At 35.5% G+C, this 17,517-nt stretch overlaps 1 protein-coding gene across 1 annotated transcript; it reads right to left on the reverse strand.

Annotated features, from left to right (window-relative positions):
- Positions 1-4,063: 4,063 nt before the first annotated feature.
- On the reverse strand, positions 4,064-6,411 carry LOC116197734 (probable 2-oxoglutarate-dependent dioxygenase At5g05600). The gene is made up of 3 exons (XM_031527962.1): positions 5,786-6,411; positions 5,352-5,682; positions 4,064-4,525 (listed from the first exon to the last, which is right to left on the reverse strand). The coding sequence occupies exons 1-3, from the start codon at positions 6,280-6,282 to the stop codon at positions 4,277-4,279; spliced, it is 1,077 nt and encodes a 358-aa protein (XP_031383822.1). The 5' UTR covers positions 6,283-6,411; the 3' UTR covers positions 4,064-4,276.
- Between the last annotated feature and the right edge of the window lie 11,106 nt (positions 6,412-17,517).

Genomic DNA, 17,517 nt, shown 5'->3' on the forward strand with positions numbered 1-17,517 from the left:
TTTAGAAGTTTTTACTATGTAGTTGTTCTAACTCGCATCATTTCAAACGTACAGGTAAATCGCTATCACATAGTTGAGATTCAGTCTTATTCACCAGCACCGGCGTTCTCCTTAGAGATATGCAGAACTTTCTACACCTGGACTTCTCGAAAATGCTTGGGACAAAAGTTCCGTATCAAGTACAAATGATCATACGGGTTTACTAGGTCATGATAAGTTTTAAGATTCAATCAATCGCAATCGCCATCAACCGATCAAGTACTTCTGGCTATCTCAATCGAAAGAGAACCCCGTCGACACAGTGCAGGACCCCGTAAGCTGTGGACACATGAAGCCTAACATCAGGATAGAGCTCGACAATGGTTGGTTGGGAGGAGAATTCACCAATAATAATAATCCTAATAATTTCATCAACCTTTTCCATTTGCATAGGTCATCAACATCAAACACTTGACAAGTGGAAGATATATATATATATATATATATATATTTTTTTTTTTTTGGTTTTTGGGAAAAGAAAATAAAAACACTGTGCTCCTTATCTTATGACAAAAGGTCAATGCACTCTTCAACTACTATGAATTGATTTAAAAGATTCGATACTTATTTCTTTTAAAAATATCTCGAATTTAAATATTGTAAGTGAAAAAATCCATGATTATGAGAGTTTTATCATTAACGAGCCGACTCTATACGAATTAAATTATTCGGAATCTATTCAACTTTTAAATATCATAATACATTAAAAAAAAATCCTCCTCACAAATCATCCAGACCATCAATGTTTTTCTTTAATTTTATTTTTAAATTTAATATGCCTATTTCTCCCTCGCCAATCATATCACAATGAAACTGATATCAAACAACCATTCACATGTTCATAACATTCCAACCAACTAAACTAGCACCTGGATGTCGACGCCTCATCAACACGAATTCGATTTAAGCATTTGCAAATAAATTAAAGAAATACAGATCATACCATACACTTGATCTGATCCGATTAAACTATACACGCGTGCTTTCTGTTGGCATGTATATTTGGCATGGCATTGTGGCCTCAGATGATAACGTCGGGATGTGCAGTGTGATAAAGTTGCAAATCATGTACTGTTAATTATCTTCATAGTCGAGTGTGCTGGGTACGGACTTTTGAAGGAATAATTAAGAGTCGTGGTTGTGTTCTGGATTCAATTAAACTATATACGCGTGCTTTATCTTGACATGTTTGCTACGACATCGCTATTTCAGATGACAGCGTTGATACATGTGCAGTGATCAAGCCACAAATCGTGCACTGCAGTCACTTATCTTCATAATCTTGAGTGTGTCCAGTAGGGACTTCGGAAGGAATTAAAAAGTCATGGTCTTTTAGGGCAATAATTTAAGGAGCTTGGGCGCAGTATGAAGCATGTGATGAATTGCTAAATTTAATATTGTATTTTGCATCTAGAGAACAGTATTAGTTGACATGTTGACTTTGCAACATGATTGATAGCTGATCCTCCCCTTATTCATCAAAAAAAGATAGCTGATCCCCCACAAGAATCCAAATTAATCTACTTTGGGCTGCAATATTTAAATGAATAAAACAATTAAGTAGAGAGTTGTACAGTAAAATATGCCTTTTTATTGTAAATGAGCTTTGTTGTGTATCCACTCCATTTCAATTATAAATAATTTTATTTATTTAAAGTTGTAATGATTGCACTGTCGAATTGTGAAAAAAAAGTAAAAAAAAGTAATAAATAGTTAAGAGAAAGTAATGATTGTGTTGTTAATTGTAAAAAAATAATAATAAATAGTTGAGAGAATTTAGTATTAAAAATTAAGTTGAATGATAATAAAAAATTTAAAAAAAAGGAAAAAAAAGTAATAATTGTATTGTTAAATTGAAGATAAGTGAAGTTAAAGTGGAATAGAGTTAAAAAAATTACTCGTTTGCCAAACAAGGCACAAGAGATTTTAAATTTATATTTCATTATTGAAACTTTCCGTTGCTTCTTGATTATCTTATCCCCTTATGAAATCTATCGGTCCCTTTTGCAATAGAAAAAGAAAATGACAAGAATATATATATATATATATATTGTATATCATTAATTTAACAGTGGATCTCTGCTTTTGGCAAGAAGGGATGAGTTCTTACCCTTTGAAGATTTCGAAGGACTGTTTGAGGATAAAGGCCCCCATGAATAATGATAATGATGATGATGATACTAATAATAATAATAATAATAATAATAATAATCTCATAATTATCTCAAATATTACAATTAGTTAAAGATAAAGCAACGGCAATTATCATCAATAATTGACCAAGATTGCGCCGGGCAGATTGAATGATTAATTTTTTAAAAAAAATCTACTCAAATGTGTATTATATATATCATACATGTATTGACTGTTTTGGAAATCTTCTCTGTGCCACGTGAACGAAAATGTAGTGTGTGTAATAGATATATCACGTGATACTATATTACCTGACACATAACAAAATCTATTTTCGTCAACGATAAATTTCTACGGTGATATTTCTAAAAATCAATACATATTGGAGAAACCTTATTAGCTCGTAATCGTAAGACTTTCTCTACATGAAGAAAGAAGCCTTTTTCGATTACAAAGGGCAAAATTCTAAATAATTAATAAAGAAGCACATGTAGTCTCACTAAGTATCAAACCTGTGGTCACTAAGTTAACATGCGAGGACATGCGCTATTGCGCTACACTCTTTTTTTTATTAAAGAAGCTTTCGTTATGATATGTCTTTATAGATTTGCTTCTCGGATTTTTTTTTTCTTTCAAGTTAAATAGTAAGAATTCATTGATGAGCCCTCATTTCGGCTTTGGCCATATAGGTTGGTCTACAATTTTCATGTTTTCAATGCTAAGCCCCCACAACTTTTCGGTTAATGACATATGGGTGTATTTTCATTGGAATTGGGTCCTGATGATTTTTCAAATGATGACTTACATCGGATGAGGAATCCGTATGATTGTCGCATGTTCATTTTCCAGATGCGTAGTATAACTACAACGAGTCACATGTTTTATGGCACATCATGTTGTATTGATAGTATTTATGAAATTCCATCTCATACGGGTCTAAGGATTAGGAAAGAAATGGCAGAGAAATCACCCGTTCTTGGCTCAGTTGCTCTGCATGCATGACAAAGTATACTCAACTGATTATCTGAAAGTGTCTTTTTCTTGTCCCACTTTGTGCTGGGATCAAGATCGAAAATTATCCAATCCTTTTAAAATTTGTCAGTAATGCTTGTGTGTCATCAAATTTACTTTATATGAGATGAGATGGGTCGGCAGCACGATATATATATATATATATATATATATATATGCATATCATGAAAAATTGATCAAACGAATTGTAAGGAGTGAATAGTTCCTTAAAGGGACTAGGAAAAGCTCCCGATTAAAATAGGTACAAAATCAATCTGGTCATGTTGATAGATCCTTTCTTCGTATTCTATGGAACACTGACATACATTTTAGGAATTCGTGTTATTGTTCCAAATTCGTTCATTCCCAGATTCATAGTAGGACTATAACTTGTGACATTTTCATCCAATTTACGTATCGATGGCGATATTGTTCGGCTAGTTGTATAAAAAAGTATTTTCTAATAATCATTTAAAAGTTCTGTTTCTAGTTCAATTTGTTGATGGGATCAAAATGAAAAATTATCCTATCCTATCCCTTTAGAAGAATAATCTTTTGACTATGTACATTATTAAATCAACTTTTTGTGATGTATATATTTCACCAAAGCTAATCAAAGGAGTTATAACGGGTCAAAACAAGTCTATTAAAGAAACCACAAAGCTTTTTAAATTAAGATGGATACAGATGAATCTAATCATATTGATGGAATCTTTGTTCGCATTCCATGGAACACTGACACATTCCCATGTAGTTGTGAGTCACTAGTTTGCCTTAATCAACGGTCGGCCATATGGGAAAATTATATATGACCAAAAAAAAAAAAAAAGGAAAGAGGAATCCATGGGAGCCCCTCCACAAACATTCAGAAGGCAATCAATTAGATTGAAAGATACGATCTCAAATTGCAAATTTTCATTAACTAATTATTTAATATCCACTTTTCTCTGTTCACCGTGCTCCTTTTTTTTTCTTTTTTCTTTTTTAAATCTCATGTAACAGTAGGAACTGCTACGTATTTTACATGGGATGGATCTAAGCGTACTGTTCATCGACCATACGGGTTATCGTCATAAATCTTATGTATCCTAAATCATCTAGGAGACATTAACGAATCCACATGAGACTTCCCCTGGGGGCCCATCGTCCGTATGAAGAGGCGGTACTGGTCAAACGTCATGGGGGTGTACGGTGCTGGATTCCCTGGCGTCACGAGTTCCTTTGCAGGTCCGATCGGTATGTCGCTCTTCGGGTTGTAAAAAAATGCTAAAGAGACCCGCTCCTTGGATGAGTTAACGATCACCCTGTGCTCGACGCTCTTGTATATCGCGTTGCTTAAAATCTTCAAAAATGAAAAAAAAGAAACTGAAGTTAAAAATTGGCAACAAGTACAACATCATCACTTAAGTCGGCACTTAATTAATGTGGCTTTTTTTTAACCTTTTAAATGACGAGATCGCACAAACTTAATAATGCAAATTTTTTACTAGGAAAACGACCAAAATATATGCCAAATAGCCAATGATATTCTGGCACCTTCACTTCGAATGCATAGGATTGAAAGACCACCTGGGGAGACCCCTTGGCAAGAAAGCAACATTGAATTGTGATCAGTACTAACATTGTCATTCTAGGATCTTACCAGCTTATATTATCCAAATTTTGGTCATTATTTATTTTCAATGATTTGTTTTTTATTTTGTAAATTTGATAGGATTGGAACAAACCCACTTGATATGTTATTTAATTTGTAGCTTTAAACCCGCAATCTTTTTTTTTTTTTTTAACAGAACAGACGACGATTCAAACAAACTAAGCTGAACAAAACTGGACACATGCACTCCTAATAGAATCTCCTAACATAAGACAAATTTTCAGTTAGATTTTGCATAGATAAATTGGCATTTGATAGGATCTTTCCTTAGATTATCCTTGTCCTCCTCATTCATAAAATAACAACCAATCAAATTATTCAATGTACATCCAAAAAAGGAGGGAAAAAAAAAAGGCAACTTAGCCAATGATAGATATTTTAACCGGATATAAATTTGAGAAAACAGAGTATTTTGTTTTTGTTTGCTTGATAAGGCAGGAATCAGAGGGTTCATAGACAATTCTCAGTCAAACATGTCTTAATATAAAGATAGGACGCAAGAGAATCAAATCACCTGAATTTGATCCCCGATGTTGACGATGAATGCGTGGGGTGCGGGCTTCACTGTTATCCAGTTCCCATCCTTCCGGACCTGGAGTCCGGGGACGTGGTTGTCAGGGAGGAGAAGGGTCATGCCACCTGGGTCCGAGTGGGATGAGAGGCCGAGCGTCAAGTCGGGCTGTGGGCACTTGGGGTAGAAATTGACCCTTAGGCACGCACCGATGTCCTCTCCCCCGAACGCATTCTGGAGGTAATCTTCTCCGAGGCCGAGGTTCACCGATAGAATCTTCATGAGCCTCCCTGCAAGCATCACGAGCTGCTTCCCGTACTCGTTGATCACTTCCCTGGAAGCATCGTTCAAAGAATTTTAAGCATAACTCGGAAATTTTTCCACGGTTAAACAGTAACTTTTTCAAAAGGTAGTTAATTCGGTTACTTGTCAATCACCTGCAGGAGGCGGGAAGAGCAGGCCATTTGTTGTAGTCCTTGAGGCAGAGGGGCAGGTAGTGAAGGAAGTAGTAATCGCTCCAATCAAGAATGGCGCCCTTCTCTACCCCGAGCCGGCTCCCGTACCCTTCGTAGGTCTTCGGGGAGTTTGCATAGGCCTGCTTGAGCTCCATGGGCAGGTGGAAGAACTCTCGCCACACCTCACGGGCCTGGTCCATCAGCTCGGGGCTCACCCCGTGGTTCACTACCTGGAAGAAGCCCCACTCCCGGCAGGCCTCGGAGACCCGACGAATTATGTCGTCAGCCCCATCATCCCGGCCTGTGAACCCACCGAGGTCGATGATTGGGATGTTCACCCCGTCAGGGAAGGAGGACCCCACTGAGGGCCGGTCTGACATGGGCTTGACATAACGGTTAGGGACTTTTGATATGTCACTGTTGGATAGCGACTGGACGCGTACCACTGGCTCGGGCCAGTCCTGCTGGAGGGTGCTCATGTCTCCAGGAACTTCCCTTTGGCTTTGATCTCGAGGCTGATCCTATGATTGCAGTGCGATGAAATAAATATAATCTTGTGTTATAGAGAGGGAGAGGCTTTCCGTTGGGAGGAAGATGTTGAAATGAACGGATGAGAGCGGCAGTTAAAAGAAGAGTCGGGAGTTAGTGGGAAGGCTGACCGCTGAACAAAGAAAGGGACGTGATTGAAAACGTGAAATTAGTGTCGGGATTGAAAATATAATAAAAAAATATTTTTGTGTTGTTAATGTTCACTTGTGGTTCTGTTTCTTCCTGTCGTCTTGCTTGTTGATTTGTCAATTTGGGGGGACTCCCATCTTTCTTTTTTCCCACGTCGTTGTCGTAAAAATCGGCCCGATAGCATAAGAACAAAATACACATGCAGTTTAATCGACCGCGATATGCAATTCAAACCATATATAAAAATTCATGGATGATAGGGCTCTAAAAGGGATCGAGACGAGTGCTTAATATATTTTTCCGGTGCCGTGATCGACTTTGCTTATCCCATTATATCCCGAGAAAATTAACGAACTCGAACTTCCTTTTGCTCTAAAAGAAACAGATGGTAACAGCAGAGAACAGATCACAACGACATTCGCTGATAATCAATTGTCAAAAGAATAAATCATAATTACAAATTAACCACAACCATATTTGTCCCCTTTTGGCTGTTATTCATGTCATATGGGTGTGGAAAAATCAATTAAAAAAACAAAAGAGATGAATCATAGGCTTCAATAAAACAGCTGTTATTAAAAAAATGAAAAAAAAAAGAGGATGCTTGTTTGGCATGATTCTACTATGATTGTCTTTTATATATGCATAATAATCAGTGTGGGTTTACTTCATAAACCTTGACAAGATGAGATTCTGATTATCAAACAGTGAACATTATTATCTGATAATGAAGAGGTTTCATATTGGATACTCATGGTGAAATCATTTGTGCAATTTTATTTTGTTTATTCTATGGAAAATGATAATAAGTGGAGATAGTTGAGGAAATTATTTCGAATTGAAACCATTATAAGAGCCAATATGAAATTCATTGGATTATTATAAATTTTCTATGCTCATCAAAATTAGGGCGTAGCGTAATGGTGAAGACTCTCACCTGATAATAAAAAGATTTCATGTTTGATACCTAGTGAAATTATCTGTGTCCCTTTATTAATTATTATGATTTCTATTTCATTAACTAGGTTTTCGGATCTCTCTCATAATAAAAAGAAAATTGCTATACTTATATGCTTTTTTTTTCTAATTATTAGAGGATTCACGAGCCTGATAAAAAGATAGCAAAGGAAATTTTTTAAAAAAAAAGAAGGAAAAAGACCAAAATCCCCCTTGTGGTTTGAGGTTGTGACAAATCGCACCATGTTCTTTTATTTGAGACAATTAGCTCCCTTGTGGTTTGCTCCGTTAGACATAGGGGATTACGGCGTTAACTTTTTTTTTCATTTTCAGCCCTCAATCTTTAACTTTTTAATCATTTTGATTATAAATATTTTTCTTTTATCATTCATATCCTAAACTTTTTATTTTGTTTCATTTTAGTCCAACAAAGAAAATCGAAAGGGAATCGGGGTCGAGGCCGCCAATTGGCGATTTCTGTGGACACCGGCGACCTCGATGAAGGTGTCAAGATCCTCGGTCGATTCGAGGTCAGGGCCGCCAATCGGCGACCCCGACTCCTCCACCGAGGTTACGAGCGCCCACAGAAGACGTTGGCGACCCCGGTAGAGGGGTCGGGGACCTCCGACTTGGAGTCCCCGATAGATTCGGGGTCGGGGCCGCTAATTGGCGACCCTGACCCCTCTACCGAGGTTGCCGGCATCCTCTGTGGGCACCGGTGACCCCGATGGAGGGGTTGGGGTCGTCGATTGGCGGTCCCAACCTCCCTTCCCTTTCGATTTTCTTTGTTGGATTAAAATGAAATAAAATGAAAAGTTTAGGATATGAATGATAAAAGAAAAAAAAATATAACCAAAATGATTAAAAGGTTAAAGATTGAGGATTAAAAATGAAAAAAAATTAACGCCGTAACCCCTATGTCTAACAGAACAAACCACATGAGGCTAATTATCCAAAAAAAAAACATAGTGCAATTTGTCTCAATCCCAAATTATAAGGGAGATTTTTGTCTTTTTTTCAAAAAAAAAAACGAAAGAACTAGCCATAATCAAACGCAAAACTCTCCTGATTTCATGTCAAGATGGGTTCCACTACAATACTCCTCTTGGTTACTCTGATCGACGATTTTTTTTTTCATAAGATCAATTGTTAAGGAAGATAAATAATCTGAAAAGAAATGCACGATATGATTTGAAACTTAATTCTTTTACTGACAATTTATGAAATGAGTTTCATTATTATCAAAAAAGAAACAAAATTCCGCTGAATTCTATGAATCACTCGCAATGCCCTTGAACGTTGATAAAATTATAATCAATACTTTAGTGAGTCAGTAAACTTTTTTGAGGCGAAAAATGTCTCTTGTTTATTTATCACATTAGTAGTTGAATGGTCGACCTCATTCTAACTAAGCCAATAAGAAAGGGCTTTTCTTCTCATTTTATTAACATCAAGATTCTTTTGAGACATCATCTTTTCTATGTATTTTTAATTAACTAGGGGAAGATGGACTATGTGAAGATCATGCCCTAAATTAATTTTTGTGGGGAAAGAAAAAGCAAATCGAGCTTTTGCTATATGTTTTACCAATTTTGAGACTAATCCTGGTCGGCAAAATAATTAACTAATTTCATATATTTGTTGTGTATGCTTTTTTTTTGTTATAAAAGAGGTTTATGAAATAAAAATTTTAATATCTAATAAATGAGTATCAATAATCCCACTGAATATCTAATTTGAAATTAAGTAACAATATTGACTGTTATGTACCCCTTTGATACTGTATATTCTTATTTATATATCTTAAATTAAAGTGCCGTTGACTTTTTACACGCACAAACGGAAAAATAGCCACTCAAATATTGGAAGCAAATTACTCAAATAATTTGTCGGTTCGGGCATATGAATGACACTAGATTTGACCAATCACAAATTAAACAAAAATTATTAGGTACACTAAATCATCTAATAAAAACTTTATATGGGATTCTATCACCATTGGCAACCAAAAAAAAATCGCCGTGATTATTTTCTTTTTAGCCATTAGATCAAATTAGGTAAAATCCAGACCGTACAAGTGTCTAAATTCTTTTTATATGAAGATTCATGCCTCTATTTTTAACTTTTGATATTTCCGACTATGCGTTTTCTCAACGATACCTGGTTGCGCCCGTGAACGTCTTGAATCTGATTTGACATTAAACCGAATGATATCTAGGTTTAATTATTAAACAAAATAAAAAGAAAAAAATAAATTAAAATTTAAACAAATTTTAATATCCCATACCCATTTCCATCGACAAAAAAATCAAATCAACCCACCAATCCCCAAGGTTTAATCTCTCTCATGTGTAGCTCGGCAGAAAGGCTCGAGTTTTACAAGTCTGCGAGAGATGAGATCGATTTTGTTTCATGGGATAGGTGACAGAGATGAATGACTCTCAGTTTTCATTTGGAACCCTGCCAAATGATGTCTTTCTCTGAACAATCTGATTTGTTGTTTCCTCTCCTCTCCGATTGAATGAAGCTCATGATCGGAACCCCCATCCTTTCTCAACTTGCAAGAACCAGACTCTCTCTCTCTATGCTATGACGATGAAATTGATCGAGGAACATATACGGAGATGAAAATTTGTTTAATATAAAATTTATTATTTTTGCTTTCTTTTTTAATAAATTAAATTGTTCTTTATTTGATAGAACCAGTAGATTTCGTCTGGTTTTATATCAAATTAGATTCGAGCCGTTCACAGCAAGACCGGGCGTTATCGAGAATATGAATAGTTAAAAATATTGAAAGTCAAATATTGAGAGGGTGAATCTTTGGGTAAAAAGAATTTGGACACGTGTACAGTCTGGATCTTATATAATTTGATCTAACGGTTGAAAAGAAAAAAACCATGATAGTTTTTTTTTAACCACCCATGATAGCATCACCCAAAACTTCATAAGAAAGATTGATCATTAAAGAACATGTGATTATCACAAATACTGTAAAATAAAAATATTAAAATTGAATCGACCTAATACAATTAATAAAAGAAACTTAAATATATAAATGGATTTGGCTCTATAGGTTAATAACTTATAAGGTCATGGATTGGACACGTATCCAAATTATTTCTACATTTTTGAAGAAGAAGAAGTGTTACGTATCTATCTGTTGACTTATTATGATTTTGTAGATTACTTATCTGTCGACTCTACTTAATTAGAAATCCTACACACACACACACACACATATATATATATATATGAACATATATGTGGAGTATATAAAAAATCCAAGTTGGGGACGACAAAAGTCGTGGGAATTTCGAAGCTCTCTTGGAAGGACCCAAGGAAGGTACATATAATGATCTTATTTGTGTAAATGTCAACAAAATAAATATATTAAATTTACCCCCAAAAACTTACCCAAAAGAAAAAAATTACCCCCAAAATAAAGCAATAAATTTATGCAAATTAACCCATGAATAGAACAAACCTATCTGAATTACATCTCGTAATGGTATTTATTTAGTTATCCACCACAATAAAAGCCACCTATTAGTGTTTCGATATGTACGTTTTAATATTCAGTCGGTCCACGATTTTCACGCAAAAGAAAGTTCTTTTCTTTCCTTTTGTTTTTTTTTTTTCTCAAGAACAATGAAAGGTGAATTAGTGAAAGGAATAAGAAGAAATTATTTTTAAGGATAATTACTATAATTATTCCATTTTAATCATAATCCTTTTCTCAATTTCCACGTGCGTCGTAATTCTCCACTGTGTAAAGAATCAATGAAATATATTCCTCCGAAAAGAAAAAGTCTTACGCACCCAAAAAAAAATGATGAAATATATACCCGAAAGTGTCAGTAATAGCCATCGAGACTTTTTTCTTCAAAAGATTCTTCTTTTGGGTATTTTTCTAATTACCGAAAGATTTGATATGCATTACGTTATAAGTTGAAACTAAATTATCTGTCAGAAATTTTTTTGTTTTCTAGAAGCTTAATTCAGTTTTCCTTAATTAATTAATCTATGGCAGACTCTTTGGCCTGATATACTTTATTATAAAATTATGTATATTTCTTTTTTGTCAGAAAATATATGTATTTTATATATACCGACAAAAAAAGAAAAGAAAAGAGAGAAATTATCTAGTGAGTGTTCGCCTTAAGCCAATAACAAATAGAACTTTTAGATGGGCTAACAAATAGTAAATGGAAACTAACGATTTGTGATTTATATAATCAAATTTAACTTAATTTTACTTGACTTTTTCATCAATTGAATAACACAATCATTACTTTTTTATTTTTTTTTTCAAATTCTCTAACATATTTTTCCGAACTACTTTTTTCTTCATCTCCTCAAATCAAACTTAATTTCGTTACTGAACGCAATGTAAATTTCCACCAGATTACCTAAGACAAACAGTTATTCTTATAGATTATGTAATAATTTCTCCCTGATAGAACGTAATAAAAAGAAAAAAATTATGCCAAGGCCGCATCAAGTTATGATTTCTGAATTAATATGATGTCTACGCATAAGCTATAGAGGAGGCGTAATTCACAGATCAAGGTTGCTGATTTGATCTCCCCTTCAAATTGGGCATGTTGGACATAGAGCTTCTCAATCAAGGAAGTTGCCTTATATAGAAGTACATCACACAAAAACTGCTAGATCTAAATGGGTTTTATTATGCATAAACCGAAAAAAAAAAAGAAAATAAACCGAAAAAAGGATTTTATGCAATAATTATCTAGAAGATTGCAAATCTGTAATTAGGTACCTCTTCCAGGTCTCTTCCACTCCCTAATTTTGTATAGACCATCTTCTTCTTGATGCGTTTGAGAGAAGAGCTATGGGATAGGAAATCGAAATGACTTATTATTATCTGTTTATACATGTATATATTATATTATTATAGAAAAATATAAGCTATATAGGAGTAAATGTAAATGCTGCATGGGCAATTAATGGAAAAAAAACAAGGGACACGGGAAAAACAAGGAAAAAGTGGGGTGAAATATTAAACTAAAAGTGATCAAGAGATGAAGATGCATGGCCAGCGGCATTTGCATGCGAACAGAATCGCCACGTTATTCATGCAATTTGGCACGTCCTTGTATGCATGCAGACCTCACGAGATTCTCACACTATCACATATACACATACACAAAATAATATTTATATTATATTATATAATTTGGATAGATATAATAAAATATATATTATAATATATTCCTTTTATTGTGAGTGGACAAATAATGACCTATAATAAAAATCCCATAAAAACTTACGCATAGATATAGGTGCAAATATAAATATATATAGGTATATAATTTCCACATTTTCATACGATAAGATATATATATATATATTTGCATTTTAATTCCTTCAATTTACCGGATTTGAACTCAAGACCCTTATTTCCACAGAGTATGCAAATCACTTCATTACATTTTTCTTAATTTTATTTGAAATAATCAATTACAAAAAGAAATTATTTTATTGTATGCCATAGAGAAAAGTATAATAGAAGTTATACAGGTAAAAAAAATGATTATGAATGAAAAATACCTATCAGAATAATTGCACCCTTTTTTTTCTTCCTTTTTAAAAGTATATATTGAAGCGAATATATGGAATTCGAATTAGTACGTTTAAGTGTGGTGTTTATTCACCCAAAAAAATATAGTGTAGTGTTTAATTTGTCTAAGGAAATATAATACAAGAAGTGGTTGCATATCCTTAGCACGGATGCATCCATATAGCAGAGGCTATTTTGCTCTTTAATTACTCCAATCAAATTTTTTATCCTCACTTGATGTTGCATGCTTATCCAGCTCAACTAACCGCATTAATTACTTTTCCTTGTTATTTTAATTACAATTATTATATCATAAGTGTGTACATGTTTCACGCATGGGCGCACTAGCCAGTTAGTTTGATTTGATTAAAGATATATATAATATTAATCCACCGAAAAAAGATATATATATATATATAACATTAATCACAGACAATTAGTATTCATTGTTGAGGTTATAATTAGATTAAGTATAAAAAAACCTATATTAAAATCTAATCGGTACCAAGAGTCCCTCGTGTGGAAGAAGTAGGGGTTGATAAATTTACAACGCGTATCAAGAATCAAGTATATTTTTTGTTCCCAATAGACGCATATCACGAATAAAACCGTAAAATTATATCAAGAATCAGAGGCTACCCATTTGATGAGTCTCTCTGTTAATTAATTTTAGGCCTACTGATGCGGACCTCACGAAGGATTGTGAAACCCGACGACCAACTTGAATCGATTCCCAGATCACCAAACACAGATTTAGATAAAGAGGATTATTGACCCGTTGTTTATAGAGAAACAAGAACCAACAATATCAAGATAAGGATTATCGATCCGTTGTTTATGAAGAAACAAGAACCAATAATATCAAAGTGTACCGAACAATCACAAGCTGTCACACTTGCTCGTTCGAAGGAGTTCAATGAAGAACAAAGAAGAAAATCTCACCAAAATACCAGAATAATCTGCCCTGATCAGCTACTCAGCCTCCTTTATATAAGCTTAGGAGAAACTGGAAACTAACAAACTAGGCAACTGGAATATCCTTAGTTTCCTAAAGCCAGAAATAACAGAGGAAACTAAATAAAGGTTATCTAGAATAGTTGGCAGTCTTTTATTCCATCTTCAGCATCTCATGGCAAGTCAAGTGAATAAAGACCTTTGGAGACCCAATTGAATTGGACTCCTCTTGGCCCAAAAAGCCCATCAGCAAGCTCTCCATAGCTTGTTGGATTTGTTTGGCCTTCGCCCGTGTGATTGGCCCACTCGGAACATGCAAGCCTCCAAGATCTTGTGCTTCAGCTCCCTCTTCGGGAGTCCGACTTCCAAGCTCATGTGCATCAGCCTCATTGTCATGCCCATGATCCTCATCATTCTCCCGCTCTTCAAAAGGATTCGTCCTCGAATCGAAACCTACATCAATCGAAGAAAGATTAGAAACATTAAAAGTTGGGCTAACATTATACTCACCTGGTAAATCTATTTTGTAGGCATTATCATTTATCTTGGCTACGACTTGGAATGGTCCAATTCCTCGTGGACTCAATTTGGATTTCCGTTAGTTTGGAAAACTTTCCTTCCTCATATGAACCCACACCCAATCTCCTGGTTCAAAAATCACTTTCTTCCGTCCCTTGTTGGCACATTCAGCATATTGTTTATTTTTCTTCAAGATATGTTGCCTCGCTTCTTCATGAATCTTTTTCACCATATCTGCCTTTTTCTTCCCGTCAAGACTAGAAATCTCACTTATAGGCAAAGGGATTAGATTCAAAGGTGTTAATGGATTAAAACCATACACAATTTGAAATGGTGAGAAGTTAGTAGAAGAGTGTACTGTACGATTATAAGTAAACTCAATAAACGGTATGCAATCTTCCCTAGATTTCAAATTCCTTTTTATGACTGTACGAAGAAGAGTGGACAATGTCCTATTAACCACCTCGGTTTGCCCATCCGTTTGGGGATGACAAGTAGTTGAAAATAACAATTTAGTTCCTAACTTTCCCCACAGGACGCGCCAAAAATGACTCAAGAACTTAGCATCCCGATCACTAACTATGGTCTTAGGTATCCCATGCAATCGCACTACCTCCCTAAAGAATAAATCAACAATATGTGTGGCATCATCAGTTTTGCAACATGGAATAAAATGAGCCATCTTAGAAAATCGATCAACAACTACGAAAATGGAATCTCGTCCTTTATTAGACCTAGGCAATCCTAGGATGAAATCCATGGATATATCAGTCCAAGGCTCATTAGGAGCAGGTAAAGGCATATACATTCCATGGGGTTTGACTGTTGATTTCGCCTTCTTACAAGTAATACATTTAGAGCAAATTCTCTCCACATCTCTCTTCATATGCGGCCAAAAGAAATGTTCTCTCAAAATATCCAAAGTCTTAACCACCCCGAAATGACCCATAAGACCTCCCCCATGCGACTCAAGCACAAGTAATTCACGCATAGAAGAGTTAGGAATGCATAGCTTATTCTCCCTAAATAAGAATTCGTCATGCTTATAGAACTTACCAAATGCAGCCTTTTCACATGCACTATATATAGCACCAAAGTCAGAATCTTACATGTACAACTCCTTAAGATGTTCAAACCCAAGAAATTTAGCATTTAGAGTAGAGATAAGTACATACCTCCGTGATAATGCATCAGCTATCACGTTTTCCTTTCCTTGTTTGTACTGAATCACGTAGGGAAACATCTCTATGAATTCGACCCATTTGGCATGTCTCTGATTCAGCTTGTTTTGCCCTTTCAAATGCTTCAATGATTCGTGGTCCGTGTGTATGACAAATTCCTTCGACCACAAGTAGTGCTGCCATGTCTCTAAAGCGCGGACCAAAGCATAGAGTTCCTTGTCGTATGTAGAATAATTCAAAGCGGCTCCATTTAGCTTCTCACTAAGGTAGGCAATCGGTCGTTTTTCCTGCATCAAAACAGCACCTATACCAATCCCGGAAGCATCACATTCAATCTCGAAAGTTTTCGAAAAATCAGGTAAAACCAATAAGGGTGCAGAACAAAGCCTTTCCTTAATCAAATTAAATGCTTGCTCTTGCTCTACTCCCCATTTGAAACCTATATCTTTCTTAACCACTTCCGTCAATGGAGCAGCCAAAGTACTAAAATCCCGCACAAATCGCCTATAAAAACTGGCTAGACCGTGAAAACTTCTTACCTCGGTTACGGATTTCGGCATCGGCCAATCCTTAATTGCTTTCACCTTTTCCTCATCAACCTGAATACCCTTGGAACTAACAACAAATCCCAAAAACACAACTCGATCCATGCAAAATGTACATTTCTTCAAGTTAGCATATAATTTTTCATGTCTCAATGCCTGAAGCACGCATCGCAAATGATGAATATGATCCTTCAAGCTCTTACTATACACCAAGATATCATCAAAATATACAACCACGAATTTTCCAATGAAAGCACGCAAAACATGATTCATGAGCCTCATGAAAGTACTAGGCGCATTAGTTAATCCGAATGGCATAACTAACCACTCATACAAGCCATGTTTTGTTTTGAAAGCCGTTTTCCACTCATCACCCTCTTTCATCCTAATCTGATGATATCCACTTTTCAAGTCTATTTTTGTAAATAACGTGGAACCATGCAATTCATCCAACATGTCATCTAATCGAGGAATGGGATGTCGATACTTTACCGTGATTTTGTTTACAGCGCGGCAATCAACACACATTCGCCAAGTACCATCTTTCTTTGGCACCAGCAACACCGGGACTGCACAAGGACTCATGCTCTCACGCACATGCCCTTTAGCTAAAAGCTCGTCCACTTGCCTTTGAAGTTCCTTTGTCTCCTCCGGATTAGTTCGATATGCTGGCCGGTTCGGAATTGCGGCTCCTGGCACAAAGTCGATTTGATGCTCAATTCCCCTTATTGGTGGCAAACGATTGGGTAACTCCGTGGGAAAGACATCTCCAAACTCCTGCAAAAGAGAGGTAACACAACTTGGCAAAGAATAATTAAGGTCAGAAAAATAAGCCTCCTTGTAAACAAACAAGATCATTGGGCGATTAGCTTTGAATGCACTCTTGATCTCTCTTTCTTTTGCATAGAAACTCATTTTTTTCTCTTTCCTCTCAACTAACTCTTTCCTCTCATCTATAGCTGAACTCTCTTTCTTTTTACTATCTCGAATTTCTTCCTCTCTAGTCTTACCAGTTTCCTCTCTCACTTGCTCACTCTCTTTTTTTCTTTCAATCTCAGCTTCTACATCACTTTTCTCACAAATTGACCTCTTGATTCGGAGCTGATCCTCATACACCTGATAAGGCGTCAATGGAACAAGTGTCGCCTTTCTACCATCATTGACAAAAGAGTATCGATTCTTATACCCATCATGTATTGCATGTCTATCGAACTACCATGGCCTCCCAAGCAATATATGACTAGCATGCATGGGCACTACATCACAAAGAACTTTATCCTTGTATCTCTCAATTGT

This window comes from Punica granatum, chromosome 2 (genome assembly GCF_007655135.1).
Source record: "Punica granatum isolate Tunisia-2019 chromosome 2, ASM765513v2, whole genome shotgun sequence".
Taxonomy (NCBI): Eukaryota; Viridiplantae; Streptophyta; class Magnoliopsida; order Myrtales; family Lythraceae; genus Punica; species Punica granatum.

Bases quoted from the DNA above. Each gene is read 5' to 3' on its own strand.
- LOC116197734 (XM_031527962.1), bottom strand. From the start codon at position 6,282: ATGAGCACCCTCCAGCAGGACTGGCCCGAGCCAGTGGTACGCGTCCAG. The intron at 5,683-5,785 runs GTGATTGACAAG...CGATGCTTCCAG, and splicing joins GCTCTTCCCGCCTCCTGCAG to GGAAGTGATCAACGAGTACG. The intron at 4,526-5,351 runs GTGATTTGATTC...TCATTTTTGAAG, and splicing joins ACATCGGGGATCAAATTCAG to ATTTTAAGCAACGCGATATA.